This window comes from Littorina saxatilis, linkage group LG7 (assembly GCF_037325665.1).
Source record: "Littorina saxatilis isolate snail1 linkage group LG7, US_GU_Lsax_2.0, whole genome shotgun sequence".
In the NCBI taxonomy this organism is placed as follows: domain Eukaryota; kingdom Metazoa; phylum Mollusca; class Gastropoda; order Littorinimorpha; family Littorinidae; genus Littorina; species Littorina saxatilis.
The window spans coordinates 51,177,540-51,197,539 of NC_090251.1; the positions used below are offsets into that span (position 1 = coordinate 51,177,540).

A 20,000-nucleotide genomic window follows, 5' to 3' on the forward strand; every position below is an offset into this window, starting at 1 on the left:
CCTTTGCAGTGATGTGTGTCTTGTTTGTTCTTTTACTTCCTTTGTTTTTCTTGTTTTTCATTTTTTCACATTAACATGTGTACACTACATTTGGGGTGTGCACGTTAAAGATCCCACGATTGACAAAAGGGTCTTTCCTGGCAAAATTGTATAGGCATAGATAAAAAATGTCCACCAAAATACCCGTGTGACTTGGAATAATAGGCCGTGAAAATTAGGATATGCGCCGAAATGGCTGCGATCTGCTGGCCGATGTGAATGCGTGATGTATTGTGTAAAAAATTCCATCTCACACGGCATAAATAGATCCCTGCGCCTTGAGTCCGAGTCTGGAGATACGCGCGCGATATAAGACTTCATATAACATAACATCCCCAGTCAGTTTGATATTGTTAACAATCCTGGTTACCATTTTATTGTATGTATGGTTATCTCCTCTGTGACATGACATGAGCTGTTATTGGTTTGTTGCAGGTCACTTATCCAAGAAGACGGACTGGCCCGTTTAAAATACATCAACACATCTGACGGCAAATACTTGGCCCGGACGTTGAAGATCAATCACACGGTAAGTCACAGGGGGCGCTTTTCTTTGTACAATGTTGTCTTTTCTTGGGTGGGAAGGGAGGATACTTTGTTTGACGTAGACAATCTGTATCAGGTTGTTGGTGAGCAAAGGGTCTGCAGACCTGTTTACTCTTACGGAATGGGCGGAAGTTTTACGGATTTAAGATCGTTTTTCCGCTTGTCCGCGCACTGCTTGAAGTCTTCCGCAATTTGGCGCGATTTTGAGAAAAAAATATTTGTGATGTTTTCGGTAAAAAGTCGCGATAGTTTTCTCAGTATTAAGACGTCTTTCGTCAATTTCCTGTTAGAACCGTGTGTCTTCTTCCGGTACTTTGGTTACACGTGTTGCCAGTTGGTGTCTTTTTGCAAAATGCCTCCAACGAAAAGAAAGGAACAACACCGACACGAAACTGACGATGAAGAGCGCGACTAATGCGTGTGGGGCAAAGAAGAAGAGAATCTATTATCAGAAGTGGAAAGAAGATTACTCAAAGAAGTGACGGACTTGACGGTTTCCAAGAAATTTGGACCAAGCCATTCTTACTGCACGCTGTGTGACAGTCATTTCTCGATCACTCATGGTGGGAAGAATGATTGTGAACGGCACGTACAGTCCATCAGTTTATCATTAAATTACATACACTATACCCAACTCACATATAGCAATTAACTCTAGTTCAGTGCTGGTTACGCTGTACGCGTCCCCTTGGTAACAAGGGAGACCACTCTAAAAAAGAGAGTGACCAATCCCATAAGGCCAGACCAACTACCGGTCCGACTTCCGTATGCGTGCGCATACGCCGCCATTTGTATCATTCCACTCTCAGCGATCCAAGGGTCTGGTCGCGTTTTATGTACGCTCCTGCTGTTGTCAGCTTTACACCTTGGTCTTAGGACTTCGGATGCACCCCTTGGTACCGCCTGAAGCTTTACACCTGTTCCTACGCTGTGTGGGGTGAGATCTTTCTGATTTATCGCAACTTTAGCGACGTTTGTCGCTGCTTTCGAACTTATAAATTTTTTTGACTGAAAATTTTTGTGAGTTTGTTGTTGTAATGGCGGAAGCGGCACTCAAAGATAGTGCGTTGAAGAAGCCTAGTTCGAGACAGGTCTCGGCTGATGCGACTCCTTCTAGGAAATCTTCGCGTAAGTCTAGTAAGAGCGCTGGACTTGACGCGTCTTTGACTTCTGATTCGTCTTCCGCTAAGTCACCGGTTTTGGCTGACAAGCATGTTAGCCCTCCTCTGTCTAAAGTTGCCTTAGATAAAGTTAATGTTTCTGGCTTGGCCTCCGGTGTTTCGGATTCCACACCTTGCCCAGGTTTAGCTAATGCGGAGGTAGCTTCTCTGTTGTTGACACTTAGTGCGCAAGTTTCGACATTAGCGTCGGAGCTTTCCTCTACTAGGGAGGAACTTCGTTCCCTCCCGTCCGGTGTTTCGGATGTTTGTTCTCTTGCCAGGATCGGGTCGTCTCCTTTGACTTCCTCCTCTACTTCCGCCCGGCCGTCTGCTACTGTGACTCAGGCAGATGTTCATGCTCCGCAGGATGGTGGCTCACGCTGGGTGTCTTTGCTGAACGTGCCCGCACTTGACAAAGGTATGTTGACACCGCGAGTAGCTGGGTTCTCTGGCGAAAGCGGTGTGCGTGGTCAGGAGCGAGTAGCGGGCCAACGAAAGTTGCACCGCGAAAGCTCAGATACCGCGGCTGGCCCCTCCTGCTGTGACAGGGGGTCGGTTGCGGGTCTGGGCCCTGATCAGCGAAAGGGTAAGGCTCTCGGTCCGCAACTCATAGAGAGTGCCGGCGAGGTGCTGAGTCCTCTTCCGCCCAGGGGGCAGGAAGTTGTCGGTGACGATCCTTGGTCGGAACACGGTGTGTCCGAGGGTCGGTTTCCGGACTGCTTTCAAGAGCAGGACGGGGATACTGACGAGGGTGCTCCTTCCGTTCCGGGGGACACCCAACTGAACTTGCCCTTCAAGCTCCCAGCCATGGTGGCACTGGCAGCGGAAGCGGCGTTTAAGTTCTTCCCGGAAGGGGTGGTGGAAAGTAAGATGAATCTTGCCCCACCCCTTTCGGCACTGGACGATTTCCGGGGTGCGAGGGAGCAGAAGCCTCACTTCCGCTTTCGGGAATCGCCGACTATTGCTGTTGAGATGGCATCTACCCTGAAGGGTAAACGGCATGCTCCGGTCCCTCTGCTAGCTCAGCATGGTGAGGTTCCGGAGGAAGTGTTGCCTTGGGTTGTGAAAGAGGGGGATCGTCCTGCTTCCTCTTCGCACAGCTTTAGGTTGAATCCGTTTCCGGTCAACTTGATCGAATCCTTTGCTTTGCCATCTTGTGCACTTCCGGTTTCACCGGAACTGGCCAGTCTAAGAGAGGATGCTTACAGGAAGGACAAGCCTGTCCCTTGCACTGAAAGTTCTCTGTTGGCCATAGAGGAGACCGGTAGGTCTCTTCTAGAGTTGTCCTCTGTCTCTGAGTCGTTACAGAGGTCGCTCTCTCGATCTATTGCGTCCTCGCTCGATCCTTTTGAGTTTCGGTTCGACGCTTCTCCTGCTGTGGCTACTACTCTCCTGTCTACTTTGGCTAAAGTGACGAGAGAGCAGATGGCTTTGTCGGCAAGGCTTTACACCCATGCGGTGTTGTCTAGGAGGTCAGCCTTTTTGGCGGGTTCTAAGATCTCGGACAAGGCTACCATAGAGGTCTGAAGGTCTCGCCTTTTTCGGAGGGTGCTCTGCTGGGTCAATCTTCTCTTGACGCTCTCCGGAAAGAGACCCAGGATGCGAGAGACATTGCGATTGCGCGCATCGCGCAGCATGGGTTCCAGAAGCCGCAGAGCAAGTCCAGCACGCAGACTCAGGCTGCCAGCAAGCCTCAGGCTTCCTCTTCTGGGGGTGGCAAGGCGTATAAACAGTCCTTTGCCTCTAGGGGTAGGGGCCGTGGAGCGCCCTATCAGAAGAGGGGGCAGTCTTTTGGAGGCTCTAGGGGGTCGGGGCGCAAGCCTCACCCCCAATGAAACTTCCCCGAACAGCACGTCCCGGTAGCCCCCGCGCTTGTTGTAGCGGGCGGCCCGTCCAGGGCCCTCACTTCCTGGCTACAATTAGTGGACAGCAAGTGGGTTACTGGGATCGTGCGTTCGGGGTTCCGGCTGCTCTGGTCAGAGGAGAAGGCTCCTCTGGTCAGGATAATCCCGCCCTGCAGGGCGCCAAAGGATCTAGAAGCACGAGATGCTGTTCAAAAGGAAGTGACTGCTCTGTTGCTCAAGGGAGCAATAGAGGAGGTCTTAGATCTGCGGTCTCCGGGGTATTACGGGCGGCTGTTCGTAGTACCAAAAGCCTCGGGGGCTTGGAGGCCGGTCTTGGATCTTTCCTCTCTGAACAAGTTCTTACGAACAATACGGTTCACCATGGAGACGGCTACCTCTGTTCGGGAGGCGTTGCGTCCGGGGGACTGGGCGACGTCTGTAGACTTAACAGACGCGTACTTCCACATCCTCATTCACGTTTCGGACAGGAAGTGGCTACGCTTCCCCTGGGGGGACAAAGTGTATCAGTTCAGAGCTCTGCCGTTTGGCCTGTCGCTAGCCCCTTGGGTGTTCACGATGGTTGTGCGGCAGCTGTGCGCTCTTGTAAGGAAGGACGGGGTCCGGTTAAGAGCCTATCTGGACGACTGGTTAATCCTGCACCAGCAAAAGGATCTCTGCGATCTGCATACTCAGACGGTTCTGAGTCAAGCTTCGCAGCTGGGATTCTCGATCAATCGCACAAAATCGGAACTGGTTCCATCCCAAAGTTTTGTGTATCTGGGCATGGAGTTCGATACGCGGGCCTGGTCAGTTCGCCCGTCTCAGAGACGAGTGGACAAACTCCAGGCACTGATACGCTCTCTCGACGGAGAGAATCAGGCCAGTGCTCGGGTTCTTACGTCGGTGCTGGGGCAAATGGAGTCTATGGCAACTCTTATCCCGCTGGGCAGAGTGAACAAACGGCCGTTTCAGGTCGCTCTGCAGTCAAGGTGGGACCAGTCAGTCCAGGATTGGAACGTTCAGATCCCTCTTGGGGTGTGGTTTCTGGAGACCACTCGCGCGTGGCTGCTCCCGGTGCTCTTTCAGGGAGTTCCCATTGTGTGCCCTCAGCCAGAGAAGGAGCTCTTTACGGATGCTTCTCTGTCAGGGTGGGGGGCTCATCTAGACGGGCAGATGGTGTCGGGGGTGTGGGACTCAACACTAAGCTCCCTTCACATCAATCTGCTGGAGTTGGAGGCAGTCTCTCTGGCTCTGCGGGCGTTCAGGCCCTTGCTGGAGGGCAGACATGTCAGGATTCACACAGACAACACGACGGTGGCGTCGTATGTGAACAAGCAGGGGGGGACACGGTCTCCCAGTCTGTCAGACAAAGCCTGCCTCATTCTGACGTGGTGCAACTCTCATGGCATCCTTCTTTCAGCTGTTTACCTGAAGGGAAGTCTGAACGTCCTGGCGGACAGTTTGAGCAGGGGGGACAAGGTGGTTCACTCGGAGTGGACCCTCTCACACCAATCCCTGGATCGTCTCTGGTTGCAGATAGACAAGCCGGTGATCGATCTTTTCGCAACGAGGTTTTCAGCAAGGCTCCCTCTCTTTGTCTCCCCCTTCCCAGATCCTCTGGCCTGGAAGGTGAATGCCTTGGAAATCAGTTGGGCAAACCTGACAGCGTATGCGTTCCCTCCGTTTTGCCTCCTCGGAAAGGTCCTCAGAAAAGTAGACTTAGAGAAGCCAGCGCTGGTTCTGGTCGCTCCGTTTTGGCCAAGCCAGCACTGGTTTCCCGACCTACTGCGCCTAGCAGTTCGGCCTCCGATCCCTCTCGCCGTGAAAAAGGGGGACCTCGTGCAGCCTCGGTCAGGCATCCCCCACGAAAATCCGCGGCTCTTGAGCCTTCACGCCTGGATTCTATCCGAAGCGCTCTGCTTAAGGCGGGGGCCTCTGCGTCTACTGTAAAGTTCGTCCGCCACGCCCATAGAGAGTCTACAACTTCGGTATACTCTTCGCACTGGGCAGCTTGGGCTAGGTGGTGCGCGCTTAACGGGGTTAATCCCCTTGCACCAAGGTCCATGCAGGTAGCCAACCACCTTGCGTGGTTGGCAGAGCAGGGAGGTTCTCCCTCTTCCCTTAGAGTAAGGAGGTCGGCGATATCCTCAACTCTTTTACAGTTGGGGCGTAAGATCTCACTTGGCGGGGTGATCTCTAGTGTTCTGAAGGGCGCTTCCCTTACAGCCGCTCGGGTTAAATCGCACCTCCCTGCCTGGGATTTATTTTTGGTTTTACGTTTCTTAGCCTCGGGGGAGTTTGAGCCCATCCGTTCGGCTACTTTGCTTAATTTGACTCGCAAGGCCGTGTTTTTAACTTTGCTTGCTACTTCAAGGAGAGGTAGCGAAATTCATGCTTTGTCCGGTCTAGGGAAAGACATTTCCTTTGAAAAGGATGGTTCGTTGTCTCTCAAATTTATTCCCGGCTTCCTCGCTAAGAATCAGAAGCCCGGTCATGTTTCGCCTGTTTTGCATATCTTGCCGTTAAGCACGGTTTTAGCTCCTGGAGATCCAGATCTAGCTAATTGTCCCGTCCGGTCGCTCAGCCTCTACCTGTCACGAACTCGGCATATTCGCTCAGAAACCCAAAAGCTGCTCTTTATTTCCTTAAACACAGCTAGGGATAAGGATATTGCGAAGGTCACGTTGACCAAGTGGGTATCTACACTGATCAAGCAGGCTTATGCCTGGTGGGAGGCTCAGTCAGGAGAGTCTAGGGCTGTCTTGCCTCTCACCTCTGCAAGAACTCATGAGTCAAGAGCCTGGGCGGCCTCTTTGGCCGTCCTCAAGTCTGGTCGTCTGGCTGAAGTGCTAGAATCAGCATACTGGAGATCAGAGGATGTTTTTATAAACTTTTACCTCAGGGACGTCGCTTCACTGAGGCAGGATGGCAGCTCTGCGCTACCAGCGATGGTAGCCGCGGGGCAAGTCCTGCGTGGTTGAATTTTGGTAAGTACCCACCACCTATAGTAGCAATCTGCTATATGTGAGTTGGGTATAGTGTATGTAATTTAATACAAAATTTTATAAGTAAATTTTAATTTAATTAATATACTTACCCAACTCACATCGTTTAATCCCTCCCGCCTCCCCGCTGTGGTGGTATTTGGGACTAAAAAAGGGAGTGAGTTGGGCTTCGATGGAATGATACAAATGGCGGCGTATGCGCACGCATACGGAAGTCGGACCGGTAGTTGGTCTGGCCTTATGGGACTGGTCACTCTCTTTTTTAGAGTGGTCTCCCTTGTTACCAAGGGGACGCGTACAGCGTAACCAGCACTGAACTAGAGTTAATTGCTATATGTGAGTTGGGTAAGTATATTAATTAAATTAAAATTTACTTATAAAATTTTGTATTTCTGGGCACACAGCAAAATTAATTATGAAAAAAAAGTGTTTTATTGCTTTAGAGCGAGTTTGTGGCTTTAAAAAAAATCTTCCGCATGAAGTGGAAAATCTTCCTCATTTTCCTTCAAATCTTCCTCATGGGTCAATGTAAGGGTAAACAGGTCTGGGTCTGACATAAAAACAGGCTTAGAGTAAAGTTATTGGAGCAAGTCTGGAGAAAATCATCCTAATGCACATGTTGTCATGCTTACCAAAACACACACACACACACGAACGCACATGCACACACACTCACTCACTCACACACACACACACACACACACACACACACACACACACACACACACACACACACACACACACACTCACTCACTCACTCACACTCACACTCACACACACACACACACACACACACACACACAAACACACTCACACACTCCTCTAGCAGCCGGCAGCCAGCTGTCTACATCCCCCCCCACCCCTGCATTTTTATTTTTTATTTTCATACAAAACCGGGTTTTCCCGTGTAACATGCCCCTAATGGCTTTGCCGTGAGGGCGTAAAACTTACATTTTCTCTCACGCACATTTCTTGTTTCATCAACAAATTTAACAAACAAGAAAGTTAAGTACAGTCGACTCTCACCGGGTTTTTTCAGGGTCCAAGAGGTCTTCGCGATGTAGCCCAATTTGCGATTTAGTGGAAGGCCCCTGTATTCAGAACGTTTAATGTTGACTAAACATGACATTCACAAGTACATCGACCCAATGGTCTTTATAGTGGACAGACGAAGAAATAGTCATGAGACAAATGAAATAAATAAAAAAACTTATGTCAATATGATTTTGGTCTGATCTCTGGCAAGAAGTTGCCATCATATTGTCCAAGGTATGGACGCTCTGAATTGTCATAGTTTCTTTTTTGATCCCTGCCTGTGTAGCTTCCTAATGATCCCTCATCCTGAACTCAGGTCAAAAATGAGTTACTTCCCTTCGGGTCTCATTCTATCCCTGACAGGATGCCTTGGTTTTCCTTGTCTGAAGAGGAAATCGATTTTTTACATATTTAGATCTTTTCGTAATGTGTTATGGATATAAGCAGATTCGCGATCGTCGATAATGATTTTTCATGGTGTTGTGTAATTTTTAAATTACAAAGGAATTGATATGTAAGACAGTTTCAAGCGAGCTATTTTTCGCGGATGTATAATACTGTGCAAACAACTCTAAATATGGCAAAAGTGTCACGTGATAATCAACTTTGGCTCCGGTGCAGACAATTTTTTCTGTGACCAGTTGAGAGTGATGCAACCATATATCACGGTCTCCTTCCGACAGCAGTCTCAAAATTGCGACTTGTTTTAACCTTAGAACGATGTCTTTATCATAACTGTGAAGAACAGAACGGAGATCACTGTCGAAGTCGGCCAATCTGCAATCATTTTCGTCTCGCAAACACTGATCTCAAATTTCGATCAGTGCTCGCAAAAAACATATGGGAGATAACTCTGTATTCTTGTTTTGATAGATTCGCGCAATAATTCAGCATGCTGTCAGAGAGAAACTGGCGATAGCCGTGGACCGATGATTATTAGAATGAATGATCCCTGTGTATGTTTGTCAGATCCTGAAAACGTTGTGGAGTTTCAAGGCACTGCACCCACAATATGCTCGCACGGGCTTTGCCGAGGAAGACTTCACACACTCCAAGGCTATACCAAGGTAACATAGCAAACATTACTGTTGGGAAGAATGAAAAGAACTTCAGTTGGTTCTGCATGCTTGTGTTAGACGCAGTAGTCCCCCCTGTCACAGGCAACTGCTCTGCATTGACAGAGTTGTCTCCCTGCCGTGAGCTTGAGCTATTTATAGTACCTCTACGTTTTGGGTACGTCGGTACACAGCACACCAGTGAGATGTGGATGTGTGATGAGGTCTGTCTGCTGTTGTCACCTGGTACTCGAACCAAAATATCCTGCCAAATACCCCAAATGAAAAATTAAGATATCTTTTAACCTTTAATGCCTTGGGTGGCAAGCTCCTAAACTTATTGATAGACTTTTACACATGCACCCGCTTGGTGCATGGATATGAAGAGATATTACTGCAACAAACGCCATTGCTTTTCATAGCTACTTTATATTTTTATCAGAACATCTTAAAAATACCCTTTTATATTCCAGTATCTCTTAGTACGACTTTTAATTAGATGAGCGAGAGTGTGCGGGGGATGGGAGGGTGGTGAACCACTGTACATAAAGGGAAAGTTTGTGTGCGCGCCTGTGTTTGTTTTTAATCTAAGACAAATGTCGCCAATGTTTTTTCAGAGTGACGTTAAATAAACGATTTTATCATCACCTGGTACACTCTTATGCTCTTACCAACCTCTGCGTTCCCATAGCAGTTTTAAAAGGACAATTAATTTAGCTCTAATATCTCAATGCTGTTTGACTGGCTTGACCTCCAAAGGGGATGCTTGTGCTTCAGGCGCTCGGTTACATTACCATGATACAGATAAGTGAAATTGCTTTACCCTGATGTACACTGTAACTGCGTGGACTGTGAATTTAGTTCTAAACCTTTTTCCAGTGTAATTCTTCAATTTCTGTATCACTGAAAGTCAGGAAACGTGGCTGCTTTCTCAGAACCGGATATTGTCGGGCACAATTTTATTGTGATTTTAAGAGAAATGTTGCTTTGTCCATGAAGAGCTGTATTTTGGTTATAATCTTTAATTAGTGTGCTTCATCTTTTCAAAAACATGTCTGCTATAGCGTGTCTTGGAAATCAGGTTATTAATCGCGTGAAACTTTCTTTTCTCAGTATTCAGTACAAACAAGTAGCACATTTCACTGCATACAATCCTTATATGTATACACCACAGAATTGGAAGAAACTGATTGCTTTGTATACAGAATTGTTTATTTGTGAGTGTATTTTGTACATTATTTTTCATTAATGTAAGGCACATAAACTATAGTAGGACTTGTGCCATATAAATGATAGATTATTATTATTGGCTCACGTAAGTGTAGCCTATGCGATCGTAACTTTGTCTGTCTGTGCGTGCGTGCGTATGTGCGTGCGTGCGTGTGTATGTCTGTGGTAGAAACTCTAACATTTGAAGACGTCACATTACATTGACGTCACATTATGACGTAAGAGGGTTAGACGTCACGCGAAGGAAGTACTGAAAGTCTCGGTCATTATTATTTTGAGCGGGCCGAGACTAGTTGGCAGTCGTGTCCCTGTAAGTAGGCTACATGCAGACAGACAGATCTAGATCTAGTGTCTCGCTTTCTTGCACAGTTTCACCTATGCTCTTTCTGTGTGTGTGTGTGTGTGTGTGTGTGTGTGTGTGTGTGTGTGTGTGTGTGTGTGTGTGTGTGTGTATGTGTGACGGAGTGATTGAGTTTGTGTTACTGTTTGTCGATTTCTTACGTGAGCCTTGATGGCTTCGCCTCTTGTTTTGTGTTTGGTCCAGGCACGAGAGAGGTGGTGTGGTTGGCAATTTCGGCACCATGCCCTCCAGTAACCACACCACGCCTTACGGCACGCTCAGTCGCCCCATCTCGGGCCAGGGCTACGACGATAACACGCTGACTGCCGGGCGCATGCCGCGTCATGACGACCGGGGCAACTACAGTCACCACGGCGGCAGTCGCATGGACATGGACGGCTACCTGGCCATGAACCAGAGCAACCCCGCCCTCTACGATCAGAGCGACCGGGGGAATTATTCGCGTGACAGATTACCGGTAGGATGGAGTTTTTCTCAAGAATGTTTAAGTTGTTTGTTTGGGGTGTGCACGTTAAAGATCCCACGTTTGACAAAAGGTTTTTTTCCTGGTAAAATTGTATAGGCATAGATAAAAATGTCCACCAAAATACCCGTGTGACTTGGAATAATAGGCCGTGAAAAGTAGGAAATGCGCTGAAATGGCTTCGATCTGCTGGCCGATGTGAATGTGTGATGTATTGTGTAAAAAATTCCATCTCACACGGCATAAATAAATCCGTGCGCCTTGAATATGTGTGCGATATAAATTGCATAACAATTTTAAAAATTTTTTTTTTTAAATAAATAAATCCCTGCGCTTAGAACTGTACCCACGGAATACGCGCGATATAAGCCTCATATTGATTGATTGATTGATTGATGTGTGTTCTCATTGAACATGGTATCTCATTGACCATTACAGTATCAACAGTCATTGTCAAATAAGGTTGTGTCAAATTCCATGTTGTTTGTTTTATTTCTTATTCTCAGATGTCTGGTGTGTGTGTGTGTGTGAGGTCTTTGTGTCCCTTGTGGGATGATGCCATGTAAATGCTAAGGTAGCATGTAAAATGTGTAGGACCGGCACGGTTGGCCTAGTGGTAAGGCGTCCGCCCCGTGATCGGGAGGTCGTGGGTTCGAACCCCGGCCGGGTCATACCTAAGACTTTAAAATTGGCAATCTAGTGGCTGCTCCGCCTGGCGTCTGACATTATGGGGTTAGTGCTAGGATTGGTTGGTCCGGTGTCAGAATAATGTGACTGGGTGAGACATGAAGCCTTGTGCTGCGACTTCTGTCTTGTGTGTGGCGCACGTTATATGTCAAAGCAGCACCGCCCTGATATGGCCCTTCGTGGTCGGCTGGGCGTTAAGCAAACAAACAAACAAACAAAATGTAAAATGTGTAGACTACAACAAACAGCACAGACAACAAGAGAGCTGGTTGGTTTGATAGTTTGTGTCGTTAAGATATAAGAACAGTGATATCTGTGACGGGGAGATTGCACTTGGGACCAGCCATGAAGTATCCCTTTAATAGCTGTTGTTTTGATGATGGAAATATTTGAATGATGTGATACTTTATTGATACGAACACAGTCAAGCCTGTCTATAAGGCAAAAAAAAAAAAAAGGTCTGTTTACGGTAACCCGACCGACCCTAGTTTTTAGGCCCGACCCTAATCTTTTTTTGGATCTTCTGAAAAAAAAAAAAAACCCATCCAAAATAGAGCTGTTTGCGCTCAAACAGCAGACGACAGAAGGGAGGTAAGCTCAAAGTACTGTTTATAGTTATGTTGGGCAAAAACAGGGATTGATGAGAAGAAATGAACTGTGAAACATCATAGAGAGGGGAGAAAAAAAAAATTAAAAAAAATAAAAAAATGGAAAAACAAAAATGGAAAAAAAAAGGCCGACCTACTGACCCTATTTTTTCACCCTATGTTACCGTAAACAGACCTTCTTTTTTCTTTTGGCATAACGACCATCCAAGGGACTGATGAAAAGTGGTCGTTATAAAAAGTTGGTGGCCAAAGAAAGGTGAATTATACACATAGGGAAAAAACGGTCTGGGACTTTTTTTTGGGTGGCTGTTATGGGCATGTGGTCGCTTTGGAGAGGTGGTGTCAAGGACAGGGTTGAATGTAGATACAATAGATGATTCCTATTTAGAAGCTTCCTTACTGGGGAGGGGAGGTGTCAAGGACAGGGTTGAATGTAGATACAATAGATGATTCCTATTTAGAAGCTTCCTTTCTGGGGAGGGGAGGTGTCAAGGACAGGGTTGAATGTAGATACAATAGATGATTCCTATTTAGAAGCTTCCTTACTGGGGAGGGGAGGTGTCAAGGACAGGGTTGAATGTAGATACAATAGATGATTCCTATTTAGAAGCTTCCTTACTGGGGAGGGGAGGTGTCAAGGACAGGGTTGAATGTAGATACAATAGATTATTCCCATTTAGAAGCTTCCTTTCTGGGGAGGGGAGGTGTCAAGGACAGGGTTGAATGTAGATACAATAGATGATTCCTATTTAGAAGCTTCCTTACTGGGGAGGGGAGGTGTCAAGGACAGGGTTGAATGTAGATACAATAGATGATTCCTATTTAGAAGCTTCCTTACTGGGGAGGGGAGGTGTCAAGGACAGGGTTGAATGTAGATACAATAGATGATTCCTATTTAGAAGCTTCCTTACTGGGGAGGGGAGGCCATAGCTGCCAACCCTCTCGGGTTTTCCGGGATTCTCCTGAATTGTACAACTTCTCCCTGCTCATATTCAAGACTAAACGGTCCCCCTGGACCCCCTGGCTCCTGGATTTTGACTTCAGAAGGTTGGCAGCTATGGGAGGTTTCAGCTTACACAATGGTTGGAGCAGTAGGGAAAAACATTTGACATTTTCTTGTTGGTCTCTTGCAGCCTGACAGTGTTCCAATGAACGACCTGGGTCCAGGCTATGCCCCCCTGGACGAGCCAAGGCCGCATAAAAAGCCTGTTGGCGGAGTGCCGCTTTTCCCTAACCTGCCCCCGGTGAGTTTTCTAACATTAAATCAAGTTTTGGAATCAAGATGAGGGTAGAGGTGTGTGTGTGTGTGTGTGTGCGTTTGTGTGTGTGTGAGTGTGTGCGCATGCGTTTGAATGTGTGTCTGTGTGTGAGTGTTCAGCATAGAAGTGGAGAAGTATGTGAAGTGCTTTTTTTGTATTTGTTTTTAGTTGTATCCTTTCTTCTGTTTTTTTAAAGTACAAGATACCACAAGACTTTTTCATTAGTACACAAATAGATTTGCATGCACATGTGTGTTTTTGTAGTGTGTGTGTGTTTGGAGTGCGTATGTGTGCGCGGAGTCAAACAAAAGAGCTAAAAATGTCATTCCAGAAAAAAACTTTTTTACTTAACTACAAACTTCATTTTTTGATTTTTTTTGTTCTTTTTCTTTTTTCATCCTTTTTCATTTTTCCATTCTTTCCATACCATCCCGAAGAAGGCGGTTACATGCCGAAATATTGATTTAAACTTACCTAACCTGGTTACTGGTGTGTTTTCTTTTTGATTTAACTACAAACTCTCTAATTGCAGGGCGCATCTGCACAAGACCTCTCCTCCCAACAAGACTTGACAGTGGTGGCCGAGCCGCTCTACGCCCAGGTCAACAAAGGTCGCCGGCGTAACGACGACTACGCCCGGCAGGGGGGCCCGGTGATGGACGCCGGAGGTCAAGGGGGAGCTGACTCCTGGGTGTGATCCAGTTTTAACCAGTGTGATCCAGTTTTTACCAGTGTGATCCTGTTTTTACATCTGCTCAGTTCCGCTGTGTTTTATTAAAGTCTTGTACACAAACGCCAGCCGAATAGTTTCTGTGCAAACGTGGACGATGTTGGCTGGGAAATGTGTGCCAGTTTTGCTGGCTGCAAGTTTCGTGCTGAAGTAGCAGATTGGTATGGAACACAGGGATTATGTTCTCAATTGAGTGAGTTATTTTTGCGAGAGTGAACAAAGACAAAATGAGGATTTGGAACAGGAAAAAAGAAAGGAAAAAGTGGATTTGTGAACAGCAATGTGTTCGGCATATTTGACTTCTGCAGCGACACAAATTGCACGCTTTCCTTGCTGGTGTGTTGGCCACAATAGGAAGGATCGTGGCGCTGTCATCTTCATGACTAACGTGACAAGGGTCGTTACTTGGTAGACTTTTCAATGAAACCTTCAAACAGGCCATACCCCAGCAGCACAAAGACAGATGACCAAACACAAAAACAAACAGATAATGGAAAACAGTTGACTTATACTGTAAACTGTGCTGCTGTGACAAGAGTTTTACTCTCAAGACTCTTACCTGCGTCTTTAAAGGCCTTTTAGCGCCACAGCTGTTTTGCAGCCGTCAGATTTTTTTGGTACAGACGTTTCATTCATTTACAGTAGCTGGCATCTTGACTACTGATGTTTCATTACGTTTACAGTAGTTGGCAACAGTTTCTTGACTACTGGTGTTTCATTACATTTACAGTAGTTGTAATCATTTCATTAACTTAAGTGTTGAGCCACTGCGTTGTAGAATTACCCTGGTGAGGATTTATCCCTCTGCGGTCGTGGGTGGCTTTGGTCACCTTGACTCTGCTTCTGGGTTGCAATGAGGACAAAGGGGCCTCTATACCAAAAGGCATCTTTAGGGGAGAAATATAAAGTGAGAAACCCAGGAGACCAGTGTGCACTCTGGTAGCTGTGTGGCAAGTGAAAGACAAGGGGAAAACAAGTGAAAGACAAGGGGAAAACAAGATGCTGGTGATGGTCATTACAAGATCGGGGGTCAGCACACACATACAAGATGGGTTGGTCAGGGCCTTTTTGTGTTGAACGCCCACTTCAGGGTCCACTTCTTCTTGTGGATGTTAGGGGTTCCGCTCATCTATGTAACTTCAGCAGGACCGACGACGCACTGCAGATAATCCCAGCTCGCTGCACGTTGCATGAGAGGAAAACAGGCCAAGTACTCGTCATAATCCCTATCGCGGCATCAATAATATGCAGTGCGTCGTCTGTGCCGCTGAAACTGCGCAGGTATATTCTGCCCATTACAGAGCAGCTGTGACTACATGAGCCGCAGTTTCCCAGTAACAATCAAAACATTTTAGAGCAGATTCTTCCTTCTTCTGTCGTTGACAGACAGATGAAATTGTCAGTCTAGTTTACAGGGCAAACTGTGCTGTTCTCAGGGTTGAGGTGTGGGGCTGAGCAGCTTTTCTTGCAGTGGGGTCTCCGTGCTTCAGACGGCCTGGGAGTCTTGAACATGGAACACGCCTGGAACATAGACATAGACGTAGACGTAGACATAGAACACTTTATTATCTCAACGAGGAGAAACTCAGGTGTGGTGTATACAGCATTACAATAAACAACATGAAACGTAAAAACATAAATAAAATATTGACGCGCAAATAGTCCACTCATAATAGTCAAGTTTAGGACGACAATATCAAAACAAATCTCTCTCTCCCTCTCTCTCTCTCTTCCTCGTCCTGATATGGCTCTGCGTAGTCGGCTGGACGTTAAGCAACAAATAAACAAACAAATCTCTCTCTCTCTCTCTCTCATCTGTCTCTCTCTCTCTCTCTCTCTCTCTCTCTCTCTCTCTCTCTCTCTCTCTCTCTCTCTCTCTCTCTCTCTCTCTTTCTCTCTCTCTCTCTTTCTCTCTCTCTCTGTGCTCTACTGTCTGGTTGGAGGAACACACAGCTGACTTAGCCTGCTAAATGACAAGCATTGGAAGCAAGTCTTTTCACTGGAACTTGGTGTCATATTATGGCATCTTTGATCGTGCTATCTTCTGAGCATGCAGTTGTGCTGCTTCAATAGTAGACCTCATGAAACGCTGAAGAAAAAGAAGAAGCTGATTCAGGTTCTACTGCATCTTTTTTTTTTATGGGATCTGAGGCTGTAGCATATCTGTAGGATTTGTTAGCATTTCGTTAAATCAGGAAGTTCAGTGGAACCTGCCCTAGAGACCACCTGTCCGTAAAGACCACCTGCCCATTAAGACCACCCCAAAGGATCCCCGATGGTCTTTACAATTATATAAATCACCTGTCCAAAGAGACCACCTTTTTAAGAGACCATTTTTGCTCAGTCCCTTGGGTGGTCTCTTTAGACAGGTTCGACTGTACATGTTCGTGTAGAATCTTCGATGAAAATATTCTCTGTGTAACATTTGTTGATGATGTTTCTTTTCTGTGTAAAGGAGGATGGGTCTGTGATTAGTTTCTCCTGCTAGTTCATGTCCTTAAAGGGTAAAATGTGGGAATTGATGTCTCCTCAATCCTAACACAATCAAACTTTCTTTGTGAACGCTATCAGCAGCATCGTTTTGTACGTGTGAAAGGGTGTAGGCAACATACACAGGAAGGCGGTAGAAGTCTACATATCACTTTTCCATCAACATGAGTTTTTTTAATGGCCACACTTAAAAAATAGCATTTACAGTCCAGCGTTGTACCCAAGAGCAATCATATCAGTTTGTGCATATCTTGCCCCCCACTCTCACACATCTGGGTGTCGTTGCTCCAAGTAAAAAAACAAAAGGCGAAAGAAACCTAGATCATATCAAACCTTGAATGTTTGTTTTCAGAAAGTGTGGGTAGAATCTCGATGAGACTACAATGACAGAGAAGGGAAGTACAACAGTTCATATATATACATCTCGTTAACATTATTTCGCTTCATGCACGAGTGAATGTACCTTTGGTAAGTGAGACTGTGCCAAAAGGTGACGTTTTCATGTCAGTATGTCCCAAATGACATCACCAGTACATTTTTCATTCTATCTAATCTGTTTTCGTTCTATTTTTTCTAATAACATGCGTTAACAATTGATTGCCAACTGGAATGGAAGAGCACAAAAAGTGTAACTTGATATGTAGTTTCTCTAGAGGGAAAAACATCTTCCACTTTCATGTCAGTGTGTCCCATGCAACATACATTTGCCAAACAGCTATGTGCAAGTAGATTATTTGTTAGTGGTATAGAAAATACTGATCAACAATTAAAGTCAGTTTTCACATTCATTTTCTACCTATTTCTTATTTGTTTATTCTGTTGGCAATGGTGAAATGTCAGCAATCGTGTGTCATTCGGGACAGTAGACATGACACCTGACCTTTTGGCACAGTCTCAAGTATAATCCATGACAGAAATACAAGCTACTGCTGTGTTGCTAATTGTTTGTATGACAAGAGCAGCCCTGGAAACAAGTTGTGACTTCTTTGTATGTCTATAGTTCTGGGTTCTTGCCTGTTTCTGTGCCAGATAGCAGAAGGTTGTGAAATTGTTTTAATAATATAATGCAAACGGAATTTGGATTTGTCAGAAATTGTTGTTTTATTAACTGCGGCATACTCACATGAAAATTGCTGTTTTATCAACTGAGACATGAGCACACACATCACGCACATGGAATTTGCAACTCCTTTGATCACAGATATTGAGATAACCAGTTTGACGCATTAGCATCATTGTCAGTTTCATCCATATATATGTCAAAGACCAGGAGTAAAGTGCACAAGAAAGTGATTAACTGGATGGGACCCAAGCACTGCGTTGGTTGAAATCTAAAAAAAATTTCAATTTCAACCAGTCCGACCCAGCGCTTGGTTCTCACCCTGTTAGGTATAACCTTGTGCACACCACCCCGGTAAACCTCTCCTGTCATTAATTGTTGAGGAGAACACTTGCTTAGTCATGTTTTGTCTTTTTTTTTTTTTAATCTCTGAAGAGTCAGTTTTTCCATACTGCTTTCATGTATTATGAATGGTCTTTGTAGAACTAGTACTTGTACTCTTTCCATTAGCGGAGAAACATGGTACAAAATAAACCCTGATTAAACCATAGAAAATTTGGTCTGGCTGTACGTCTAAAACTGGCAACTGTGGAAATGTTTTTAATAATGTTTCTTTTCTGTGTAAAGAAGGGGGACAGGAACTATGATTTTGTCCCCTGCCAGTTGACGTCTGTAAAGGATTAATTCTTATACTGCTGTAGATTATTTTTGCTTTGCTCGTTTTGTCTCGGTCTTCCATTTCTGATATCAGGTTTTGATGTTCGTGTTGTTTGAGCAAGAAAGTGTGAACCAGAGCAAGTTAGGAGTTTATTACTGATGTTGATGTGTCTGCTTTTTGTGTCCCACGGTGGCTCAGTGGGTGTTTTGCATTACATGTTTTACGAATGGCAGGACAATTGTTTAGCTTCATGCACCATTTTGGTTTTGTTCAGCTTGAAGCGTCTTATAAAAGGTAATACATATCAGTATATATATATATGTCCCAAAAGTGTTTATTGCCGGCCAGCAAACCATTCAGTGGTAGGTTAATGAGCTACAAGTTTGAATAACACAGCATGTATGGTTAGATTTTGCTGTTAATAGAAGAGAAGGTTGTCAAGAGATCGAGACTGCTAAAACTGCTGTTCTGTACTTTAAAGCTTGTCAGTTTTTTGAAGAAAAAGCACACACAGAAAATTAAAAACGTTAAGAAAAAGAAAAAAGTCAGATTCTCAGCAGAGTCTGCTAAACAGCCCCTTGTTAATTTACAATGGATTATTCTGATTTAGGAAAACTCAAGATGTAACTTTTTGGTAATTGTCAAATGTGTCTGGCATACAAGTTACAGTATGTGTAGAAGAATTGGAAATTGCATGTGGAAGACAAAAGCCACTGATCTGCAGCTGGCTATCAGTATGCAGATAACAAGAACTGAAATATGTGTCATTGGTGTGGCAGTTGTTGCCAATTGTTTGTTTAGTAGACTGAGGATTCATATCTATATGGAATACAACATTGTGTGAGAGAGAAGAAGAAAGATAGAATTATGTGAGCGAGCTCAAAAAGAAAAGGTTTTTGACAAGCTTTGCTTATTGCCATACTTTCGTGTAAAATTCCGCAACCTGTCATATTTTTTGCTGTGTCGTTATGCTGACAAGAGCTGTGTGTATCTTGCCTTGGTTTTAGACAGAGCTTTTCAGATGTTTTCTTTTGTGTTTAGCAAGTGGACATTTTCACTTTGTTTTTCTGATCTGATCCATAATTGCAAGCCAAGTACACTGTCCTTTCGTAGGGCTGTTCAGACCTGTTTACCCTTACGATTTTGGCGTAATTTATTACGATTTTCTGCAAAAAATACGCCATTCCGCTATCCGTGTCAAGACTACAATTTTCATAAATAAAAAAAATGTAAAAAAAAAATAAAAATTTTATTTTTATTTTTTTATTTTTTTTATTAATTCACATGTTTGGCATTGTTTTTTTCAATGGCAAAATGGGGTGAAAAAGCACAGGACTGACCAGAGATCATGTCTGTCTGATGAGACGCTGGAGAGCCTTATTCTAGTGGTGAAGTCTCGCCCTCACTCATTCGGCAAGCGCAAGTACAGTAGAGAAGCGCTTGACACACTGAAAAAGGCCTACTACGAGCAAAAGAAAAAGAATCAGTGATGCATGTGCTTTTGATGTGATCTTCTTTGAAATTATGATGACTACAAAAACTGACTGATGTGTTTTCTTTGTGAATGATGGATATATATGTGCATGATTGCGTTTCGCAGACACAGTTGTCATGTGCGTTGTAATTGGCGACGAATGCTGGATGATTACTATTTTTGTGCCAGGATTACTATTTTTGGGGCTGAGCATTACTCCAAAACACTTTTGGGGGTAAACAGGTCTGGCTGTTACATGGCGAAACATGGCTAGTACAGTACTTATATTCTGACTC

The 20,000-nt window shown here is 45.1% G+C and overlaps 1 protein-coding gene and 1 long non-coding RNA gene across 3 annotated transcripts in view; both read left to right on the forward strand.

The window, feature by feature from the left end:
* Positions 1-15,752, forward strand: part of LOC138971752 (splicing regulator ARVCF-like) — a gene marked incomplete in the record, with an annotated part of 76,682 nt that extends 60,930 nt beyond the window's left edge. For both annotated transcript variants that reach the window (XM_070344548.1, XM_070344549.1), the window contains 5 exon segments: positions 475-568; positions 8,599-8,696; positions 10,459-10,732; positions 13,167-13,277; positions 13,825-15,752. In XM_070344548.1, coding sequence (XP_070200649.1) covers positions 475-568; positions 8,599-8,696; positions 10,459-10,732; positions 13,167-13,277; positions 13,825-13,989 — 742 coding nt within the window.
* A 112-nt stretch (positions 15,753-15,864) lies between these two features.
* LOC138971753 (uncharacterized) overlaps positions 15,865-20,000 on the forward strand; it is a 7,006-nt gene continuing 2,870 nt past the window's right edge. The window contains exons 1-2 of the long non-coding RNA XR_011457359.1: positions 15,865-19,339; positions 19,948-20,000. The exon at positions 19,948-20,000 is cut by the window's right edge and continues 2,870 nt beyond it. This is a non-coding gene — a long non-coding RNA (uncharacterized lncRNA). The remainder of the gene's footprint in view (positions 19,340-19,947) is intronic.